Here is an 18,211-nt window from a genome sequence, read left to right as displayed (position 1 = left end):
TCTAGGGGCGTAGGCTCTAGTACTTAGATAGAAGTAACAGGATGTTTTTAGGTCTGTCTGTAGCTTAAGATCATGCTAAGCTCTGGACAGACATAGTTTCTCTTTACAGTGAAGCTTCTTATAGGTCTGTAAAAACCACTTGATTTTACTTTCTTTAAAATTAGGGATGGCAATCCTTCAAAATTTTGGACCGGATTCGGATTCTTACAAGAATCCGTCAAAAAAAAATGGCGGATTCGGATTCCGGATTCTAGCAATATTTTGAAAGGCTTTTTTTTAATATTAAAAATTAAGTGCTACATATGTCCTAAAAATTAATGTCCTTGGTGTTCTCTATAATTCACTTCCGAGAATCGAACCAGATTTTAAAAGATTTTATATATAATGATGATAATCTTTGCCTTCAAAAAGCGGGAGTTGAAAGAAAACACTAAAGACGCTAATTTTAGCCTTCCAATAAGAATCCGAATCCACTATTAAAAAACGGATTCCGGATACGGATTCCAAAATTGACCAAAAATTGGTTGGATTCAGATACGGATTGCCAACCATATTTAAAATTCAAAATTATAAGTGGAGGGTAACTAATCCTTAATTTAAAACTGAAATGTTTATATTTTTAGGAAACAAGTTGCCAACACCATGTGTGTCAAGACTGCCAGGGGGGTAAGAAATCCCTCACTCCCTCGTGCAGTTGGTGCAAGGATTATTCAAAATACACACAAAATCCCCAACTCAAAATTCTACTCCAAAGCTACAGAAGTCTTTGCTCTTATATTAAGGTAATTTCTATTTATTTAATTCTAATTTTAACAAGGATAATCATAACTTTTAGTAGCGCAGCAATAAGAAGCTAACACCCTTTTTGATAACCATAAAGTGTTATAATTTTAATTACAAAACCTATTAATAAACAAGAAACCTTTTTTTGGATAGATCTTCTTAATTTGAAAAAAAATAAGTAATAATTCTATTTATTTCTAGGTTACTCCTTTGTATCAAATGCTCAAAAGTAACAAAGAGTTTGGTGATCAGATGGTTGAAATAATAAGGTCAGATTTCATGGATTTTAATTAAGAATAAATGAAAGAATAAATTACACTGGTACATAAACAAATTCTAACTGGTTGGTTTTTAACTAATTTGCCAACTTTTAAGACAATAATTTTGGTTTTAAAAAGGGGTAATTTTGTTTGTCATCATCATGGATGTGCATTGATTAATCGTCTATTGTCTTATTCAGTAAGATCCCTTGGGGTTAGTGCTTCATATAAGGGAAGCAGGGTGCCGGAGCCGTATAATTTTGATGCGGCTCCGGCTCCAGCTCCGGCTCCGGCTCCTACCTTAAAATTAATAGGTATATAATTTTTTTTTCATTATTGAATTTGATAAAATAAAATAAATAATATAAAATATTTTGCTTTAATTTGATTAAAGCTATATAAAAGTAGAAGGATGTGTGTCTATTTGTTAAGTAACAGTAGTTTTTCAGTTTATTATATGGAAATAGACCGTTGCCAAATTATAATATTACTTTAAAAAATCATTTTTAGCTAGTCCGGAGCCGGAGCCGTTTTTAACGAAAAATACGGCTCCGGCTCCACCTAAAATGTTGCTGCTCCCGGCTCCGGCTCCAGAACACTGAAGGGAACAACGGACAAATTGCTTTTTTGATAAAAAATAAAACAACCTTGTTTAGGGAGAGTCAAATTGGTCTGAGTCACGTGACTTCCCCGTACGACGAGACCATCTCTCCCGTGCCCCTGGGGCTAACTCAGACCCTGTCCGCCCTCAACACCAGGAGGGGGGAGGAGGAGGAGGTTGTGAGTGAGATGGAGGTGGGGGTGGAGGGGGAGACAGATTATGATGATATACCTATCTACAGCAAGGTGCATATTAAGGTAAAATATTATATAGCCCTTAGAACAAAAGTGTCAAATTTTTATAATTTCATTTTATTTTAGTTGCTGGAAATTAGCGATTATAGTGTTTGGAGGGTGTTTTATGCCCCTAGCTATTATGAATAAGTGTCAAAATAAAATGCCGAAGTGTTTGGACTGGTGTAAGGTTACCGTTTGATCGTTATCTTTTAAATTAAGTTTGATTAGTATATATTAATATTTATTTAAATATCAATGTATTATACTCTTTTTTTTATATAAAGGATGGAGATAGCTCATCAACTCTAGAAGATGGAGAAACTTCTGAAAAGACGGTTAGAAACACTTTTTTAGCTTTGCCACATTATCATTGGGTTGGTTATACAGTGGTCAATTTCTCCATTAAAAGCCAGATTCATTCATTTAATTTCTAGTTTTGAAATAGTTACTTGTCGCATCGTATCATAGACAGCTTTCCGCGTATAGTAAAATGGAAAACTAAAAGGTTAATTTATTTTTGTTGGTTTCTCAGTACAGCTCCAAATTAGCGGTTATTATTAATCGGATTCGTAGTAGTGCTGGAAATATTATATAATTATTTACCATAATGATTAATTTTGTTTATAATCCAGGAAGGGAGATGGTTTTGTGTCACCAACGGCGGCCAATTAATACCTGAAGATTCTCTTAATTCACCACTAGCCGAAGACGAATGTAAACTGTCGACGGTTGGCGAGAATGACGACCGGTTGCCGTCAATATCACCACCCAGCACGCGGCGCAGTGTTGGCTCGCCGCGAAGGCTGCGGAAAGAACGGCCGTCGCCGCTGGTTGTTAAGGAACCTACTGCCGCCAAGATCAAAGATGAAGTGTTTACTTCACCAGAAGTCAAGGTAATGAATTTTAGAATGAAAGAACAGCTTCTCTTTATCTTGTATTAGCTAAAAATACATGATTTCGGTATAAATTCACTCTTTAAGGTAGTAAAGCTCTGGTTAGGTATAAGAGACAGAATTCTTGAGTAAAACTATACCTAGTCCCCAGAACACAAAAAAAATTATTGAATTATTTTCTTTTGACCTAACCCTTAGAGAGGGAGGGGACATTGGGCTGTTTAGTACATCAATCCACAAAGTCTAATAACAAAGTTTTCTTATTCGTTGGCTTATCAACATTTATGACTTATCGAATATTGTTTGGTTGGTTCATTTAGTTGAGTATCTAAACGTTTCAACTACTAATTGTATTCTACAGAAGGGTTAATTATGTGTATCACCATTGGGGATATATAATATATATCAATTTATCGACCATTGTCTTATCCCTTTCTATCCCTAATAATATGGGGGGATTAAATTTGACATGAAATAACCTTTCCAAAACTTATTTTTTCTTGTTATAGATTGAGAATCAGAGTTATTGTGTGGACGAAGAGATCTCCTTTAGAATTTCGAGTCCTGCTGTCAAAGCTTTGTTCTGCGATACCTCGAATAATATTAAACATGAAGAAGATGATCATGCTCATGCCAAAGATATTCCAGTTTCAAGGTACTATACATATTCATTTCAATAGTATTGTTATCAATTTGCTAGGATTTTTGGCAATTTCCACCAAAGTGCCTTTTCTAAACCCTTCCGGCTCCCTTGTTTGGAAATAATTCGAACATAACAGAGTGGGGAGGTATGTTTATTAAGTTTATTCATATCATATGAGGCTATATTTAGCAATGGGTAGCCCCGCATGTCAGGGTTAGGGCATCACATTTATAGGACTTGCAGTATTTACTGGATCTATTGAGTATTTTATATTCCTCTTTAGATAAGTATTTATGTTTTATGTTTCAAACTGATTTATGTGATTTTTTTATTTTAATTAGGTCTGACACACCATCCCCGCCAAATTCTTCCAAATATTTGAATCTACAAGAGTCGGGCAGAATGAAGATTACGGAATCCTATATTCTTAAACCTAGACAGGTAATTGTTGTCTACTTTATATTTATGGTCTGTAAGTTATTCTTATTGATCGTAACATGCTCTTTACACCCCAACCATCATTATTTTTCCCCATTCTCAACAGATCTGTGATATAACCAAATACGTACAGTATGCTTGCAGTAGCTGTGCCAATGCTTTATCATGTATCATGTCAGCTTGCTGATACTACGCTTCTCATATTAGGCATATTTGTCCTTCTGTTTGTCAGACATTTTTCTATCGTGTTACAGACAATTTTCCACGAATATCAAAATAAAAATCATAAACTGGTTTTAATCTTTTTTTTTTTTTATTTTAATATCCACGGAAAGCTGTCTATAATACGATGCGTTAAAGAAATGTTTTAATTTTACATTTATTTGTTTAAAACTGGTTAGGTAATTTAATTCTCAAAGTATTTTTATTGCAGGGTAGTGGATCTTCTCCCAGCAAGCATATAAAGCTGACCCCCAGTGTCCGTGTACCTGTAATGCTTTCCAGAACCTTGGACTCCGCCTCCCTTCCTCCTCCTGCTGCTACCAGCTCGAGTCCCGCCACAAACTACGTGACGGTGGATTACAACAACACAGTGGCGGCAGCTACACAACGCCATCACAGCGAAAGCGGTGGTAGCCTGCTACGGCCGTTGATCGGGGACAGTGGGATTGTCGATCCCCTGACAAATTCTTCCAGCACCCCAACTACAACATCTAGTTTAGCAGGGGGAGGGAGGGTTAAGAAAGATGATGGTAAAGGTGAGAAGCACGGGTGTAGGTGTGGCAATGCCACGTCTACCCCGGGTAAGCTGACCTGCTGTGGACAGAGGTGTCCTTGTTATGTCAACAGATCTGCCTGCCTAGGCTGTAAATGTAAAGGTAAAAAATTCAACAAAACACTTTTGCCAAATTCTGTTACGTCCCCAGGCCCCTTAAGCGACTGACTTAGTAAATGCTTACTGGTAATCTATTTAGGCTGTAACAACCCAAATCTTCCTGGTGGTGGGAAACTTCTTCCATACCTGGACATTGCCATGAGCTCCAAGAACTCGTCCAAACTCTATACATACAGTGCCAAAACAAGCAGCAGTGGGAGTGGTGGCAACACTCAAGGATACAACATTATAACTACGGGTAAAGGTAAGGTTTATGTCAGGGATCTAAGGGGATAAGAAGACCATCTACGATACATAGATATTAATATTACGTTAAATATGGTAACCCTTCCTATAGAATGAAATTTCTGGTCAAATAGGACATAAAAAAAGTACCTAAAGCTTTTGAGCCAAGGACTAGTTGCTTTGCCTCTAGGGTAATTTGGGGAGATGTTAAGGAATATAGTCTAAAAAGTCTTTTATAAAGCTTGTCTCAAAATTATAAATACTGCGGACAAGCATTTTCGAGATCTTTTGCTTCAGGCAAAGAACCTTACTTAGATAAGACAAAATCGCATCTCACCCGGTCATCATAAAAGGCTTGTTCTGAAAGCAGTAACATATTTGAGATCTCCATAATACATCCAATAGTCAAAGTAAAATAAGAGAAATAAGCGCCATCCTGATATGTAGGTTTTGTGTGTCTCTTATTTGCAGATAGCCTTTTTGAGTCTTTGTAAAGGTTTTGTGACTTATTAATATATTATCCATTTATTGTTTGTTTGACTTTCATGTGGCCTTTGATATTCATTTGATAGTTTTTCTTGGTTATATAAAACAAGGTTGCATTACTGATTAGCGTTACTACTTACTTAATAGGATATTAAATGAACATTCTATAGGAGTTGTTGTAAGTGGTGTGAGTGTGAGTGGATTATGGTGCTCTGGAACAAGTAGCTCCCCAACTATTAGCACCAGAGCTAAACTAACTATTGTTCAATAGTTGTTGTCAGTGGTGTGAGTGTGAATTGATTATAGTGCTCTGGAACAAGTAGCACCCCAACTGTAAGCACCAGAGCTAAACTAACGACTGTTTAGGAGTTGTTGTCAGTGGTGTGAGTGTGAATGGATTATGGTGCTCTGGAACAAGTAGCACCCAAACTATTAGCACCAGAGCTAAACTAACTACTGTTTAGGAGTTGTCAGTGGTGTGAGTGTGTATGGATTATTGTGCTCTGGAATAAGTAGCTCCCCAATTATATGCACCAGAACTAAACTAACTACTGTTTAGGAGTTGTTGTAAGTGGTGTGAGTGTGAATGGATTTTGGTGCTCTGGTACAAGTAGCTCCCCAACTATTAGCACCAGAGCTAAACTAAATACTATAGGGGAGTTGTTGTCAGTGGTGTAAGTGTGAATGGATTATGAAGCTCTGGAACAAGTAGCTCCCTAACTATAAGCACCAGAGTCAATTTAACTACTGTTTAGGAGTTGTTGTAAGTGGTGTGAGTGTGAATGGATTTTGGAGCTCTGGAACAAGTAGCTCCCCAACTATTAGCACCAGAGCTAAACTAACTACTGTTGGGTTGTCACCATCTAAACAGTTACCAGGTTTGGTTTAAGTTATATATATTAATAAAACGGAGTACTTAACATGTAATCTCTATATGTATAAAAAAAAAAAAATTTGGGGGGGGGGAGGGTGGTGGCATACTCCCCAAATATCTTTAAATCTTCCATGGACCTATAAGAAACTTTGATATGTATCACAGAGCATTTGTAATCCTTTTCGTTGATTACAGGTTGTACTGGTCTGGTTTTACCTGGCGCCAGAGTGGCCACCCTGTATCCTGCCTGCAGTACCAGTACCTCTACTTCCAGCTTTGTTCAGATACCAGCTGCCTCACAGTCACAGCAAAGGTAAATAAATATCAAACTCAAGTTTTATAGTGACTTAAATGATTCTGTCTTTTCAAAGCGTCTTTTCTTTTATTAGGGTCTGTCAATACGTCCATCCATCCATCTGAAACGGATAGCTCTTATCGTTCTTGTTGCATGTTAGTATTGTCCTTTCAATGATAAAATTGGCATGGTGATTCCAGTAACAATTAGGAACGACTTACAGAGCGTATCAACTCTATAACCATCACTAGAAAGTCCGTAAGTCCATTATAAACATGATGGAAGGTGATTGCTCTTGTTCTTACATAGTCCCCTTAATCACCTAGACGTTGCAAGTTCAAAAACTAGTTTTCTTATTCTTTTCAGTGTCTCGAATATTGATATAAACAGTATACCAGTTGTGAATCTCTCCACCACTCCAAATTCAGTCAGAACCCTGCTAAGCCCGGCAGCTGTACAAAGGTAAGGTTTGGATGAGCGACGCTACGCTGTAAGACTTGTGTGTTGGTTGGTTGGGACATAACATTGGTCTGAAAATTATACTTGCATCCAAAATTTAGGAACATACACTTAAATTTGTTGGCTTAAAAACTTCAGTTAGTTTAAGATTTATCAAATCATTCAAATCCTAAGCTTATGATGCATTATATGACTTTTCAGTGATTTTATTATTAAATCGTTTATTTTACTAATTGTTACTTTTTGCAAAATATAACATTCTTTTAATAAATGCTAATAATCTTTTTTAGTTAAAAGAGGGTCATTTTTTCGCGTAATTCCGTAAAAATGGCTGTTGGTTTGTAGTCAAATGCTCTTATTAAGTCAAACTTTTATTAATTATGGACTATTTCATATATATACATTTTGTTATAATTAAGAACACGTTGACTTAATAAGAGCATTTGACTACAACCTAACATCCAACTTTATGGCGAAAAAAATGACCCTCTTTTTCAAAACAAAAAAATGAGTTACCCTAAAACCCCATGGTTGTTGAAACTTAATTTGTCCCTTGGAGTATATTATATTTTGATTTTTAGGTTATTAAAATCCTCAAGCGTAGCTTCATCGACAACATCCAACAGCATTTCCACGTCAAGTCCTCTGTCGACCGTGACCATCCCCATCTCGTCGCTGGGCTCCGCAGGATTGAAGCTGCGGCCAGTCCAGCAGATTCAGGGGAAGCGGGTTATACCGACCACTATTCGTGTTAGAGGTCCACCCTATTCCAGGTATAGTTTCTTAAAATACATACATTCGCGGATACGCCCCTAGAGGCCACTTGATGGAAAATTGTTATTGACCTTCCTTGGACCTATAAGAAGTTTCAGATATACATCCTGTTATTTTATATATGGATTATCTATCCATCCTAGTTCATTTGTCTATGTTAAATGCTATTCTACTCAAATTTTGTCATAACTAAAGACGTCAAAAGTTGTTTCTTTTGCTGTTGTCAGAGCTTTGAATAACAGTATTACATTACAGGCAAATTTGCAAAATTATCTATCTATAATCTATATGTCCTTTCATCCTGTCTTGACTATCAACATATGAATATATTGTAGGATACCCCTAAATGGAAAACTAACTCATGAGAAGTTGCAAATAGTTTTTTGGTTCATTATCTGTCTCTCCTTGTTCTAATATCCATCTATCCTTTTATCCTGTCTATCTGTTTATCTATCTATCTATTCTAGAATACCCCTGAATGGAAAGCTATCTCATGTTAAGTTACAAACAGTTTCTCTTGTTCATTATCTATCTATCCATCTTCTATCTATCTATTTATCTATCTAATCTAGGATACCACTGAATGGAAAGCTATCTCATGTTAAGTTACAAACAGTTTCTCTTGTTACATTATCTATCTATCCATCTTCTATCTATCTATCTAATCTAGGATACCACTGAATGGAAAGCTATCTCATGTGAAGTTACAAACAGTTTCTCTTGTTTATTATCTATCTATCCATCTTCTATCTATCTATTTATCTATCTAATCTAGGATACCACTGAATGGAAAGCTATCTCATGTGAAGTTACAAACAGTTTCTCTTGTTTATTATCTATCTATCCATCTTCTATCTATCTATCTAATCTAGGATACCACTGAATGGAAAGCTATCTCATATGAAGTTACAAACAGTTTCTCTTGTTCATTATCTATCTATCTATCTATCTAATCTAGGATACCACTGAATGGAAAGCTATCTCATGTGAAGTTACAAACAGTTTCTCTTGTTTATTATCTATCTATCCATCTTCTATCTATCTATCTAATCTAGGACACCACTGAATGGAAAGCTTTCTCATGTGAAGTTACAAACAGTTTCTCTTGTTTATTATCTATCTATCCATCTTCTATCTATCTATCTAATCTAGGATACCACTGAATGGAAAGCTATCTCATGTGAAGTTACAAACAGTTTCTCTTGTTACATTATCTATCTATCCATCTTCTATCTATCTATCTAATCTAGGATACCCCTGAATGGAAAGCTATTTCATGTGAAGTTACAAACAGTTTCTCTTGTTCATTACCTATCTATCCATCTTCTATCTATCTATATCTATCTATCCTTTATCCTGTCTATCTATTTATCTATCTTATCTATTGTAGGATACCCCTGAATGGAAAGCTATATCATGTGAAGTTACAAACAGTTTCTCTTGTTCATTATCTATCTATCCATCTTCTATCTATCTATCTATCTATCTATTCTAGGATACCACTGAATGGAAAGCTATCTCATGTGAAGTTACAAACAGTTTCTCTTGTTACATTACTCAAAAATCAAAAAAATATTCAGGTAAATTTTAGTCCTTTGTGTTGTATCATTACAAATTGGAAAGAAATTATGTAAATTCCCAGTGATGGAATACAAAATTACCCCTTTTGTTGAATAAAATTATTATTTGAAAAGTTAAGACACTGCTAGTTAAAACCAATCAATCAAGATTTTATATAAAGTATGCAAAGTTTTGAGCTAGTAAATGAGAATATCAGTATCAGTTTAATTTACATCATGATGTACCCTCCCTCCCTGATTATAATACATGAATATTTGTAGGTGGTAAGACAAGAATCAGAAGATACAGAAAATACACCAACCTCATCTTAATTCATTCATTTACATACAAAAAAAAAATATTTTATTTTTTCATTAAAAAAAACTTATTTCGGGGATCTTTCGTTAGGACAGCATATTTTTGTGTCTGTCATACTTAAAGATTCAAAATCAACCAGTTTTCATACAAATGTATGATTAAAACATTCCTTTAAGTAAAATTAGTTATTTATCGCAGCTTATTATACAGTTTTCCGCGGATATTAAAATTAAAAGATATAGGATTAAAGCCATTTAGCCCCCAGGGGACGAATACCAGGGAGTTAACAAAACTGGTTTTTCTTTTATGATTTTTGTTTTAATATTCGTGGAAAACTGCTATAAATGGTTTTTAGTATGGCTAAGGACTGGTTCTAATCCAGTGGATATCAATCGGTTTTGAAGCCATGCTGTTATGATTATTCCAAAATCATTGACTTAAATAATTGCATGGGCATTAAGGTTGTGTAAATCCACTCGGGTTATAAAAATATTGTGTGTGTACCTAAGATTTTATTTTTATTGTGCATTTGTTTGTTTGGCCTATCAGAATATAAAAGTAACAGAATCTCTGTCTGTGTGTGTGTCATAGGATATATCTTGTATCTAAACCCATATGGTCCTTCTTTACAATGTAGCTTCTAATAGGTCCTGGGAAGGTTTATAACTATTTCAGGGTAGGGTCGCTAGGCGGCACTATTTTCGTGTACAAACATGAATAAAAACCGCTGATATTAACATTTATTATTTCTTAACTTAGATATTTTAACAGAAAACATTTTAATTGCCACTAAGGCCTCTAGGGGCGTAGCTGCTAGTTATTAAATATTGAAACTAGTGATAGTAACTTGTAAATTTATGTATGTTGTCTAAGAATGGTTATACACTGTAAAAAAAAGGTAGATATCAAAGGTTAAAGTACAAATAGTCAATGCATTGTTATTTCGAATCTCTGTGTTTTTAGATTCCTTCTTTTACAGTGTATACTTTTTCATCGAGTTTGTTTAAAAATGTATTTTTAATGTTGCTTGTGGATATACTCCCTGATCTATTGAAAATTCTTCCAGTTCCAAAGTGAAATTATGAATTTCGAAAAAATGGCCTAAAATCAAAATAAAACAGAATTACTCCAATAAAATTGTAGTTTGATCATTTTTTTACTTGCATGCATTTCGAAATATTATTATTAAAAGATTTTTAATAACGATTTTTATTATCAACAAAATGATACGGTCTTTCATATAAAAAAATCACTTTTAAAAATACATTATACATAGATCTAAACACTTAAATTCTTAATTTTAAAAGTTTTTAATTAAGTAGATAAAAAGTTAACAGATACTAGGTATGTAAGATTTATGTAAAATAAGAAATAGTATTGTAAATATTCATCTGTCTTAAATGTAATCTTAGATGGTAATTATTAATAGAAATCCCATAACTATTATAATAGCTTCTTCTTAATTTGAGATTAAATTACGTGAATTGGTCATTAAATAGATCTTTTTTTGCTTAACAAAGAAAATGAAATAAAGAGATAGTTTCATTAGTGATATTTAGTATTAATTTTATATTCTTTTGCCCCAAAATTTTAGTTGTGCGTTCAAATATGTAATAATTTCCAGATTGTTTAAATGTTCATATCCTTGTACACAAAAGGACAATTATCTTGTTTTCATTCTAAAAAAGGTTTTCACAGTTTCTTAGTCCTAAAATTATGGGTAAAATATCATTCATGACTATTGAGCCTATACATTTTAACAATGGATATAGACAGTAAGTGGATATAATAACAAGGGAAAATTTGTCGCCAATTTAATTACTAACATCTATTGCTAACCTCATTTATTGGTCAGTTAGTTCAACCAGTAGGAGGGATGGGTTATCGTTATTTTATCCTACTGCAATTATCACTTTATTAGAGAACATAAAAATCCGGTGCAACATCTAAGTAATAATATAACGATTGTTTTAATCCACATTTACAAAAGATACCGAATGAAACTATCTCCTTTAAAAAATAACTAAAGTCTAATTTACTATTTATATCTCAATTAGGTAAAACCATTGAAAATTATGAATTGTACTGAAAATAATTTGCTTAATGTGATGATGTTCTTATGCTTTAAGATTTAAATTAGAATAATGTGGAGGAAAAGAGAATTGTTATCATCCAACATTTGAAACATGGACGAGGGCGATGGTAAGTTTTATCTTTATTTAAGTACTAGATCTTATTGGTAAAATAAAGAAGGTGGGGGGGGGGGGAAGTAGTTTATGGAAATGAAATGGATAGTTGCATTAAAGGCATTTAAAATGTTTTTCGGAAAACATTTTGCATATATCCAAAAAATATGATTTTCAAGTCTTGATGTTTTTAAAACTACCTATTAGAAATTGAAATGCTTTTAAATATATGTCCTATAAATGAAGTTTAAAACATCGAACAGAAAAAAATACACAGTTCACTAAATTCAAGTTAAAATGCACTTCGTGCAACTACCCCTTTAGTATAAAAGGGGACTATCCACGAACAAGAGCACTTGATTCTAAGTACCTTCCAGCATTGACCCTGAGTATTTTCTTTAAAAATATAATAGATCACTATTAATAATTGATATATTGACGAGAAAATTTATGTTTCACCACTTCAAGTTGAAGAAAAGTAAAAAAAATGTCCTTCAGTTTTAGTCAAAATTCTATCAAACGTTTTGTTGAGTTCGGGGTGTCTTTAATTGTCCATGTTGTCAAATGATAAAAATTTTAAAAAATTAATACTATATCTCATATGTATGTTTAAATTAATGCTAATATGGATTAATTTACAATCTATATAACACGAGTAATCGCATATGTATCATCAAATATCCACTGAAAGTATAGGCATAATTCTTTATTTAAACTTTTGTATGATTGGAACCACTTTTAGTGCCTGTGTATGACCCACTAGAAGCTTACTCCATGTCCTTAGCAGACCTCCATCCTAGTAGTAGTTCACATGCTGTGCCTTTCCAAGCTCCAGCTTCCAACCATCATGATGGTAGTGGTGGGGGTGTTCAGGTTAATCATGGACAGTTTCTACCTATGCAGGTTAGTTCTAACAATAGACATACACGCTGATTCTGAAGAAAATGCGTTTTCCGTTTTTCTGACACAACCAGAAGAAATACAGAGAAAACAATTATATGTCCTTGTTCTCTGTAAAATAAAGTACATTATTTTATAAAAGGTGTTTTTCATTATCTCTAAAAATGCGGCCTCTATAATAGGTACATAGATTCCAAAAATTAAGCTTTATGTGAAAAATGTTGTGCAAGAAAAATTAAAATAACTCTTCTTTTATGTATAAAAAAATCGTAGAATTCAATATTAATCTAGAAAAAGGTCTAAGAAAAGTACCTCACTGTGGGCTATAATTGAATCAAGACAAAAGTAAGTGCCGAGCCCTGAGACCTATGTATGGTGAAAATAGACATAAAACCATGATGATTCTAGGTAAAACCAAAATATTTCAGCGGGGGCTTTTTGAGAAAATTAGATTTGAAAATTTCAAGTTCAATTTTCACCCCCTAGGAGTTGCCGCATAATCATGACAAGAAAAGCAAATATTGTTTATTTTGAATTTTGAACAACTTTGCTTTTATGAAGTCCTTCTTAAAACCTCTCTATATATGATTTATTTTAGGCTGAATTTTCGTGACCTTTGCAAAGCAAGTGATAAAAATGGCCATTTATTAACACCCTTCAAGAGTGGTTTTATGAAGAACTTTATATAAATAATATTTGCTTTTCTTGTCTTGCTTATGCGGCAACTCCTAGGGGGTGAAAATTGAACTTGAAATTTTCAAATCTAATTTTCTCAAAAAGCCTCCGCTGAAATATTTTGGTTTTACCTGGAATCATCATGGTTTTATGTCTATTTTCACCATACATAGGTCTCAGGGCTCGGCACTTACTTTTGTCTTGATTCAATTCTAGCCCACAGTGACCTTAATGAGTTTTAAAGGTGAAATAGATTAGATTAGATAAGATATTTATTTTATGACACACATAACAAGTAAAAATAATAACAGTATTATAATACAGGTATTAAATATTCATATACAAACAAAAAAATTGAATATGAATAAAAAATTAAGGATAGATCAATCAAATAATAATTATGTACAGTGTCAAAGGACTAAACAATCTCGTGAGAGGTAATATTGGATAGCCTTTGCAATAGATGTGTACAAGTTTAAAGAAAAAAAATTAGGAATATGAAACAGCAACAGAAATTAACTAAAAGGATTTTATTTCATTCCAGTGTGAAAATAAGGGAGTGAGGAAGGGTGTATGTGAGAGGACTAGAACATACGATATTAATTTTTTTTTTTAAAATAAAATTGATAATAGATGAAGTATGGAGTTAAGGCTATTACTTAATTTTAATTTCTCCATAGACATGAGCGGCATAAAAATCTATTACATGTGGTTACAATTCTATTTAGTAGGCACTTTTAAGCTTGCTTATAAAATGCCTTTTAGCTCATCACAAAAGCATTTTTAAGAAACTGCAATTTGTAATTTTTTCACATTACTTGATTGGGATGCATTTGCAGTAAAAGAATCTTCTTTAATAACGTAGGTTATAGTAAAAAGAAAAGAAAAATTGAAGGACATTTTTCACTGTTGATCTTTTTGATTATTTAGACTGAGGGACTTAACCTAATCCCTGTGGAACCTGCCCCAACTATTCCAATACACTATGACAATACCAGTTATCCCCAAGATCATACAATTATACCAAGGAATGTGGGGATTTGGAATTAGTATATAAAGAAGCAATGAAATTATCTTGGTTATTTTATTTTCATTATTTTTTCTTCTTCATTCCTTCTGTAGGTTGAAATTATTGATGGAAAAGTTTAGGCACTGCTAGTTTTAACAAACCTACCAATATTTAATAAAAAGTACTCTTTGGGGTGCAGAGGAGTTTGCCAGAAGAATTTCGACACCCCCTTAAAACCCAAATCGAGGGGATGGTGTATTAAGAAAACTATGGGGTGTCCACCCATTCACTTAAAAGTAAAAATTTTACTGGGGGGGGGGGGGGTTGGATAGGACACACCCCCCTTCTGCACGCCTCTGAAAAAAAAGTTTAAAGCTAACGAATAAGAGAACGTGTTATTACAAAATTCCTAACATTACAACACTTAGTTCACTGCCAAAGCTTCCAAAGCAACCGCTGAGCCTAGCTGAAATCCAAGACTACCGGCCGCAGCAGCCAATAATCAATGGCGGCCTGCAGATCAAAATACCAAGTTCACAAATTACATCTCAGCAGCGCAGTCCACGTGGCGCTATTTTGAGTCCTGGTGGCTTGGTTATCAGTCCAGGCCCTCCTGTTGTACCTGGATTATCCATTAGTCCTGGAACTGTACCTGGATTGTCCATCAGTCCTGGCAGTAATATTACAATATCACCCATAGCACAATTACATAACATTCAACCTCCTCCCTCATATCAGGCAAAGAAAATCTTAAAAACCTTGTCCTTTTAAAAATTCAAATAGATAGGATTATAAATTATCATAAAAAAATTCAAATACGAACAGACTGACCCTAATTGTAGAATAGCTTCTCTTTAAAAATGTAATACTTATTATGTCTAAAGGTTTTATTTTCTTTGTTATTAGGAGCATATAAATCATTCTGATAGTATCCAAACCCAGCTGCTACGAATACCCTCGGTCCCAAGTAGCGCAACAACATTGCCATCACCAGTGAAATTATCCCCAAACAAGTCTTTGCCGCAATCTGTTAATTCCACGCCTGCCACGTCGCCCAAGTTATCCTCAACTAATGTTACTCCAGTTAAGGTAAGAATAAGTTATAATTTCTAGTAGTGTAGATAGCGTAGCTACTCTATGTTTATCGTAAAGTAGCGTCTAGTCAAGTACAGAAATCCATCCTCCCTTATTTTGAAAATTTATTTTTTAGATTAAATTAGGTTATGAAGGGTTAGGGCATCAAAATGTTGATCTGAGCCCACCACAGTGGCTGGCATTAGAGAAAAGACAATCCACCCCCCTTATTTTAAATGTATTTTAAAAATAAGGCGAAGTGGTGTTTTAGTGCTCTAAAATATGAAACCTCTTTTTAGACGCTGGAAAATCTATCAGATGAGGAGATAAAAGAATTTTCCGACATACCTGGAATCAATTTGAAGAAGAAAACTGTTGATTCTAATATTTATATCAATAATTTAGGTAAGACTATTAACCCATTAGTGACGAACCGGCTTTTAACGCCCGGTTCCAGAAAATGCCAAAAAAAACCGGTTTTCAGTTTCAGGATTGCATAATGCTCGCATGAGCCTAACCTTTACTGCGCTGTTTTTCAATTCCCCCCAGAGAGAAGCGTTTCTATCTATTAGGTCGGCCACAATCTTTCATCGAAAATGGGTGAACCAAAAAAAACAAGGTGATTTAAAATACCCCTTCTAACTTTTTTGTTTATGAAGTAAAGTTAGTGATTTTTTTCGTGAAATTTAAAGTTTATTGGCAACTACATTCATTTGTGAAATCGTTTTATTCAAATTATTATTTTTTATATGATTTTTTTATCGTTTAATTATGTTCTACATAACTCCGGTTCGGCGTGAGTAAAAATACCCGAAAGTTTTATTGCCCTGCTCGGCATGAGTAAAAATACCCGGTTTCAACTTTTCAACCATTAGATATATTAGATATTTTTTATCATTTATTATTCTCTTCAAATGTAAAAATTTCTTTATTTCCCAATGATAAATATAATTGATAGATAGATAAATAAAAAGAACCGATAGATAGATAGATAGACTGATATATAGGGATAAGACAATGGCCGATAAATTTATGTAGATTCCCAATGATAATCAACAATTGTTAGATAGATAAATAAAAGGATGGATGGACAGATAGATAGATATATCTTGGTTTAGACTTTATTACATAAATATTTTTAAGGGGTGTGGGGATATGTTTTTTTCTCTCAAAAAAAAACAATACTATTTTAAATTTTGATTATCTTGTCATAGCCCTACAGGATGGGGGCATAACACACGAAAATTCAATTATTATTACTTGTAAATATGATGGTTTTAGGCCATTTTCATTATCTTGTCATCGCCTTCAGGATGGGGGCGTAACTAACCAGTATTCTATGTAAATTTGATGGTTTCAGGCCATTTTGCTTATCTTGACATTTCCCCACAGGATGGGGGCGTAACTAACCAGTATTCTATGCAAATTTGATGGTTTTAGGCCATTTTTGTTATCTTGATATTACTGTATTATTCTATTCTTTTGTTTGTGATATTTTTTAAATACTTTAGGCCAAAGATATGTGATAAGTCTTTTCTAGTCTTTCCTTTATCAATAAAAATTATATTTTTTTTATATATTTGTCAATTACTGATACTACTAGAATAGTTGCTACTCTATAATTCACTTTGGACGTTCAAAAATTACATTATCAATATCCCTCCCATTATTATCAATACAAATATTAGCAAAAGTTTTAAAACTTCTTCGAAATGGGCTTTTTTAACCGAAAACGGCGGCACCTATAGCCAAAATCTTAAATGTGATATAAATTGTTTTGTATGTTAGTTGTAGCTCTATCAATTACATGAGGTTATGTAGTTTTCAATTACGGATCGTATCAAAGTTCTAAAAAGTGTTCATCTCACTTTGGGCGTTCAAAAATTACATTTTTAACTTTTTGGGCCAAAAAACCGGGTATTTAGGTCGCAAACGGGCTTTAATGCCGGGGGAAAGCACCAAAAAACGCCAAAAACGGTTATTAATGCCGAAAGGTTTTTTTACTCGCGCCGAACCGGGTTTTATTGCAACTTTCCTGTGCACGCCACTAGAGCAAAACAAAAAAATTGGAATTCCGTTTTTACCATTATAAAGCTTCCCTGAGATTTTCAGCTCGATCGGTCCATAAAAGTGGCGCTCGGCACTAATGGGTTAAAGTTGAAACGTTATTAATTACTAAATCAGCAAATTGTTCTTTGGGTAACTGAACAGGTGTTTTCCCTCCAAGTACCATGTCGAGCATCGAATTGACCCACCCCTCTTCACTTTTTAAATCAGTTGAAAATAAGGTTTGGAAAAGAAAGATTTGAGAGAAAGCATTATAATATCTTTAATTTACATGTTTATTAATATAAGCCAATCCAAATCTACAAATAATATAACAAGGATGATATTGATTATGTCCAATAGGAGCGAATCTGTGTTAAACCATTTGCAAAATATACTTCCAGTCATTGAGAGTGTTATAGAATGAAATATAAACAAAAAGTAAAAAATTTTAATTATCCTAAAGGGTGGGCAAAAAAAATGCGGACATTTTTAAAATTGAAAATGCGCGGCTTGTGTTAATAGTAGAAAATTCTTATGCATATCGTTAGAACCGTTATAAACTCTAGTTTTTGGAAATA

At 33.7% G+C, this 18,211-nt stretch overlaps 2 protein-coding genes across 5 annotated transcripts in view; both read left to right on the top strand.

Moving 5' to 3' along the window:
- Positions 1-11,870, top strand: part of msl-2 (male-specific lethal 2) — a 14,488-nt gene extending 2,618 nt beyond the window's left edge. Inside the window, exons 3-18 of one of the 3 annotated variants that reach the window (XR_013874812.1) lie at positions 624-782; positions 985-1,052; positions 1,700-1,901; positions 2,165-2,215; positions 2,513-2,773; positions 3,283-3,428; positions 3,758-3,857; positions 4,288-4,732; positions 4,829-4,993; positions 6,216-6,338; positions 6,530-6,647; positions 6,996-7,091; positions 7,670-7,861; positions 9,358-9,442; positions 9,704-9,892; positions 11,731-11,870. Coding sequence is in view for 2 of the 3 variants with exons in the window: in XM_080147703.1 (XP_080003829.1) it covers positions 624-782; positions 985-1,052; positions 1,700-1,901; positions 2,165-2,215; positions 2,513-2,773; positions 3,283-3,428; positions 3,758-3,857; positions 4,288-4,732; positions 4,829-4,993; positions 6,216-6,338; positions 6,530-6,647; positions 6,996-7,091; positions 7,670-7,861; positions 9,358-9,442; positions 9,704-9,754 (2,262 nt within the window). In the remaining variant the exon portion in view is untranslated. Of the gene's footprint in view, positions 1-623; positions 783-984; positions 1,053-1,699; positions 1,902-2,164; positions 2,216-2,512; positions 2,774-3,282; positions 3,429-3,757; positions 3,858-4,287; positions 4,733-4,828; positions 4,994-6,215; positions 6,339-6,529; positions 6,648-6,995; positions 7,092-7,669; positions 7,862-8,532; positions 8,648-9,357; positions 9,443-9,703 lie in introns of those variants that run through there. The other 2 variants (XM_080147703.1, XM_080147804.1) reach the window with 2 other exon arrangements.
- LOC145305730 (uncharacterized) overlaps positions 11,819-18,211 on the top strand; it is a 17,022-nt gene continuing 10,629 nt past the window's right edge. For both annotated transcript variants that reach the window (XM_080147601.1, XM_080147518.1), the window contains exons 1-6: positions 11,819-11,942; positions 12,669-12,829; positions 14,432-14,529; positions 14,939-15,248; positions 15,417-15,599; positions 15,884-15,989. In XM_080147601.1, the coding sequence (XP_080003727.1) occupies positions 11,927-11,942; positions 12,669-12,829; positions 14,432-14,529; positions 14,939-15,248; positions 15,417-15,599; positions 15,884-15,989 (874 nt within the window). In that variant the 5' untranslated portion in view covers positions 11,819-11,926. The remainder of the gene's footprint in view (positions 11,943-12,668; positions 12,830-14,431; positions 14,530-14,938; positions 15,249-15,416; positions 15,600-15,883; positions 15,990-18,211) is intronic.

Source organism: Acartia tonsa, chromosome 1 (genome assembly GCF_053477335.1).
Source record: "Acartia tonsa isolate MP-2025a chromosome 1, ASM5347733v1, whole genome shotgun sequence".
NCBI classification, from domain to species: domain Eukaryota; kingdom Metazoa; phylum Arthropoda; class Copepoda; order Calanoida; family Acartiidae; genus Acartia; species Acartia tonsa.
The sequence above is the reverse complement of the archived record's forward strand: the minus strand, read 5'-3'. Positions and strand labels throughout refer to the sequence as shown.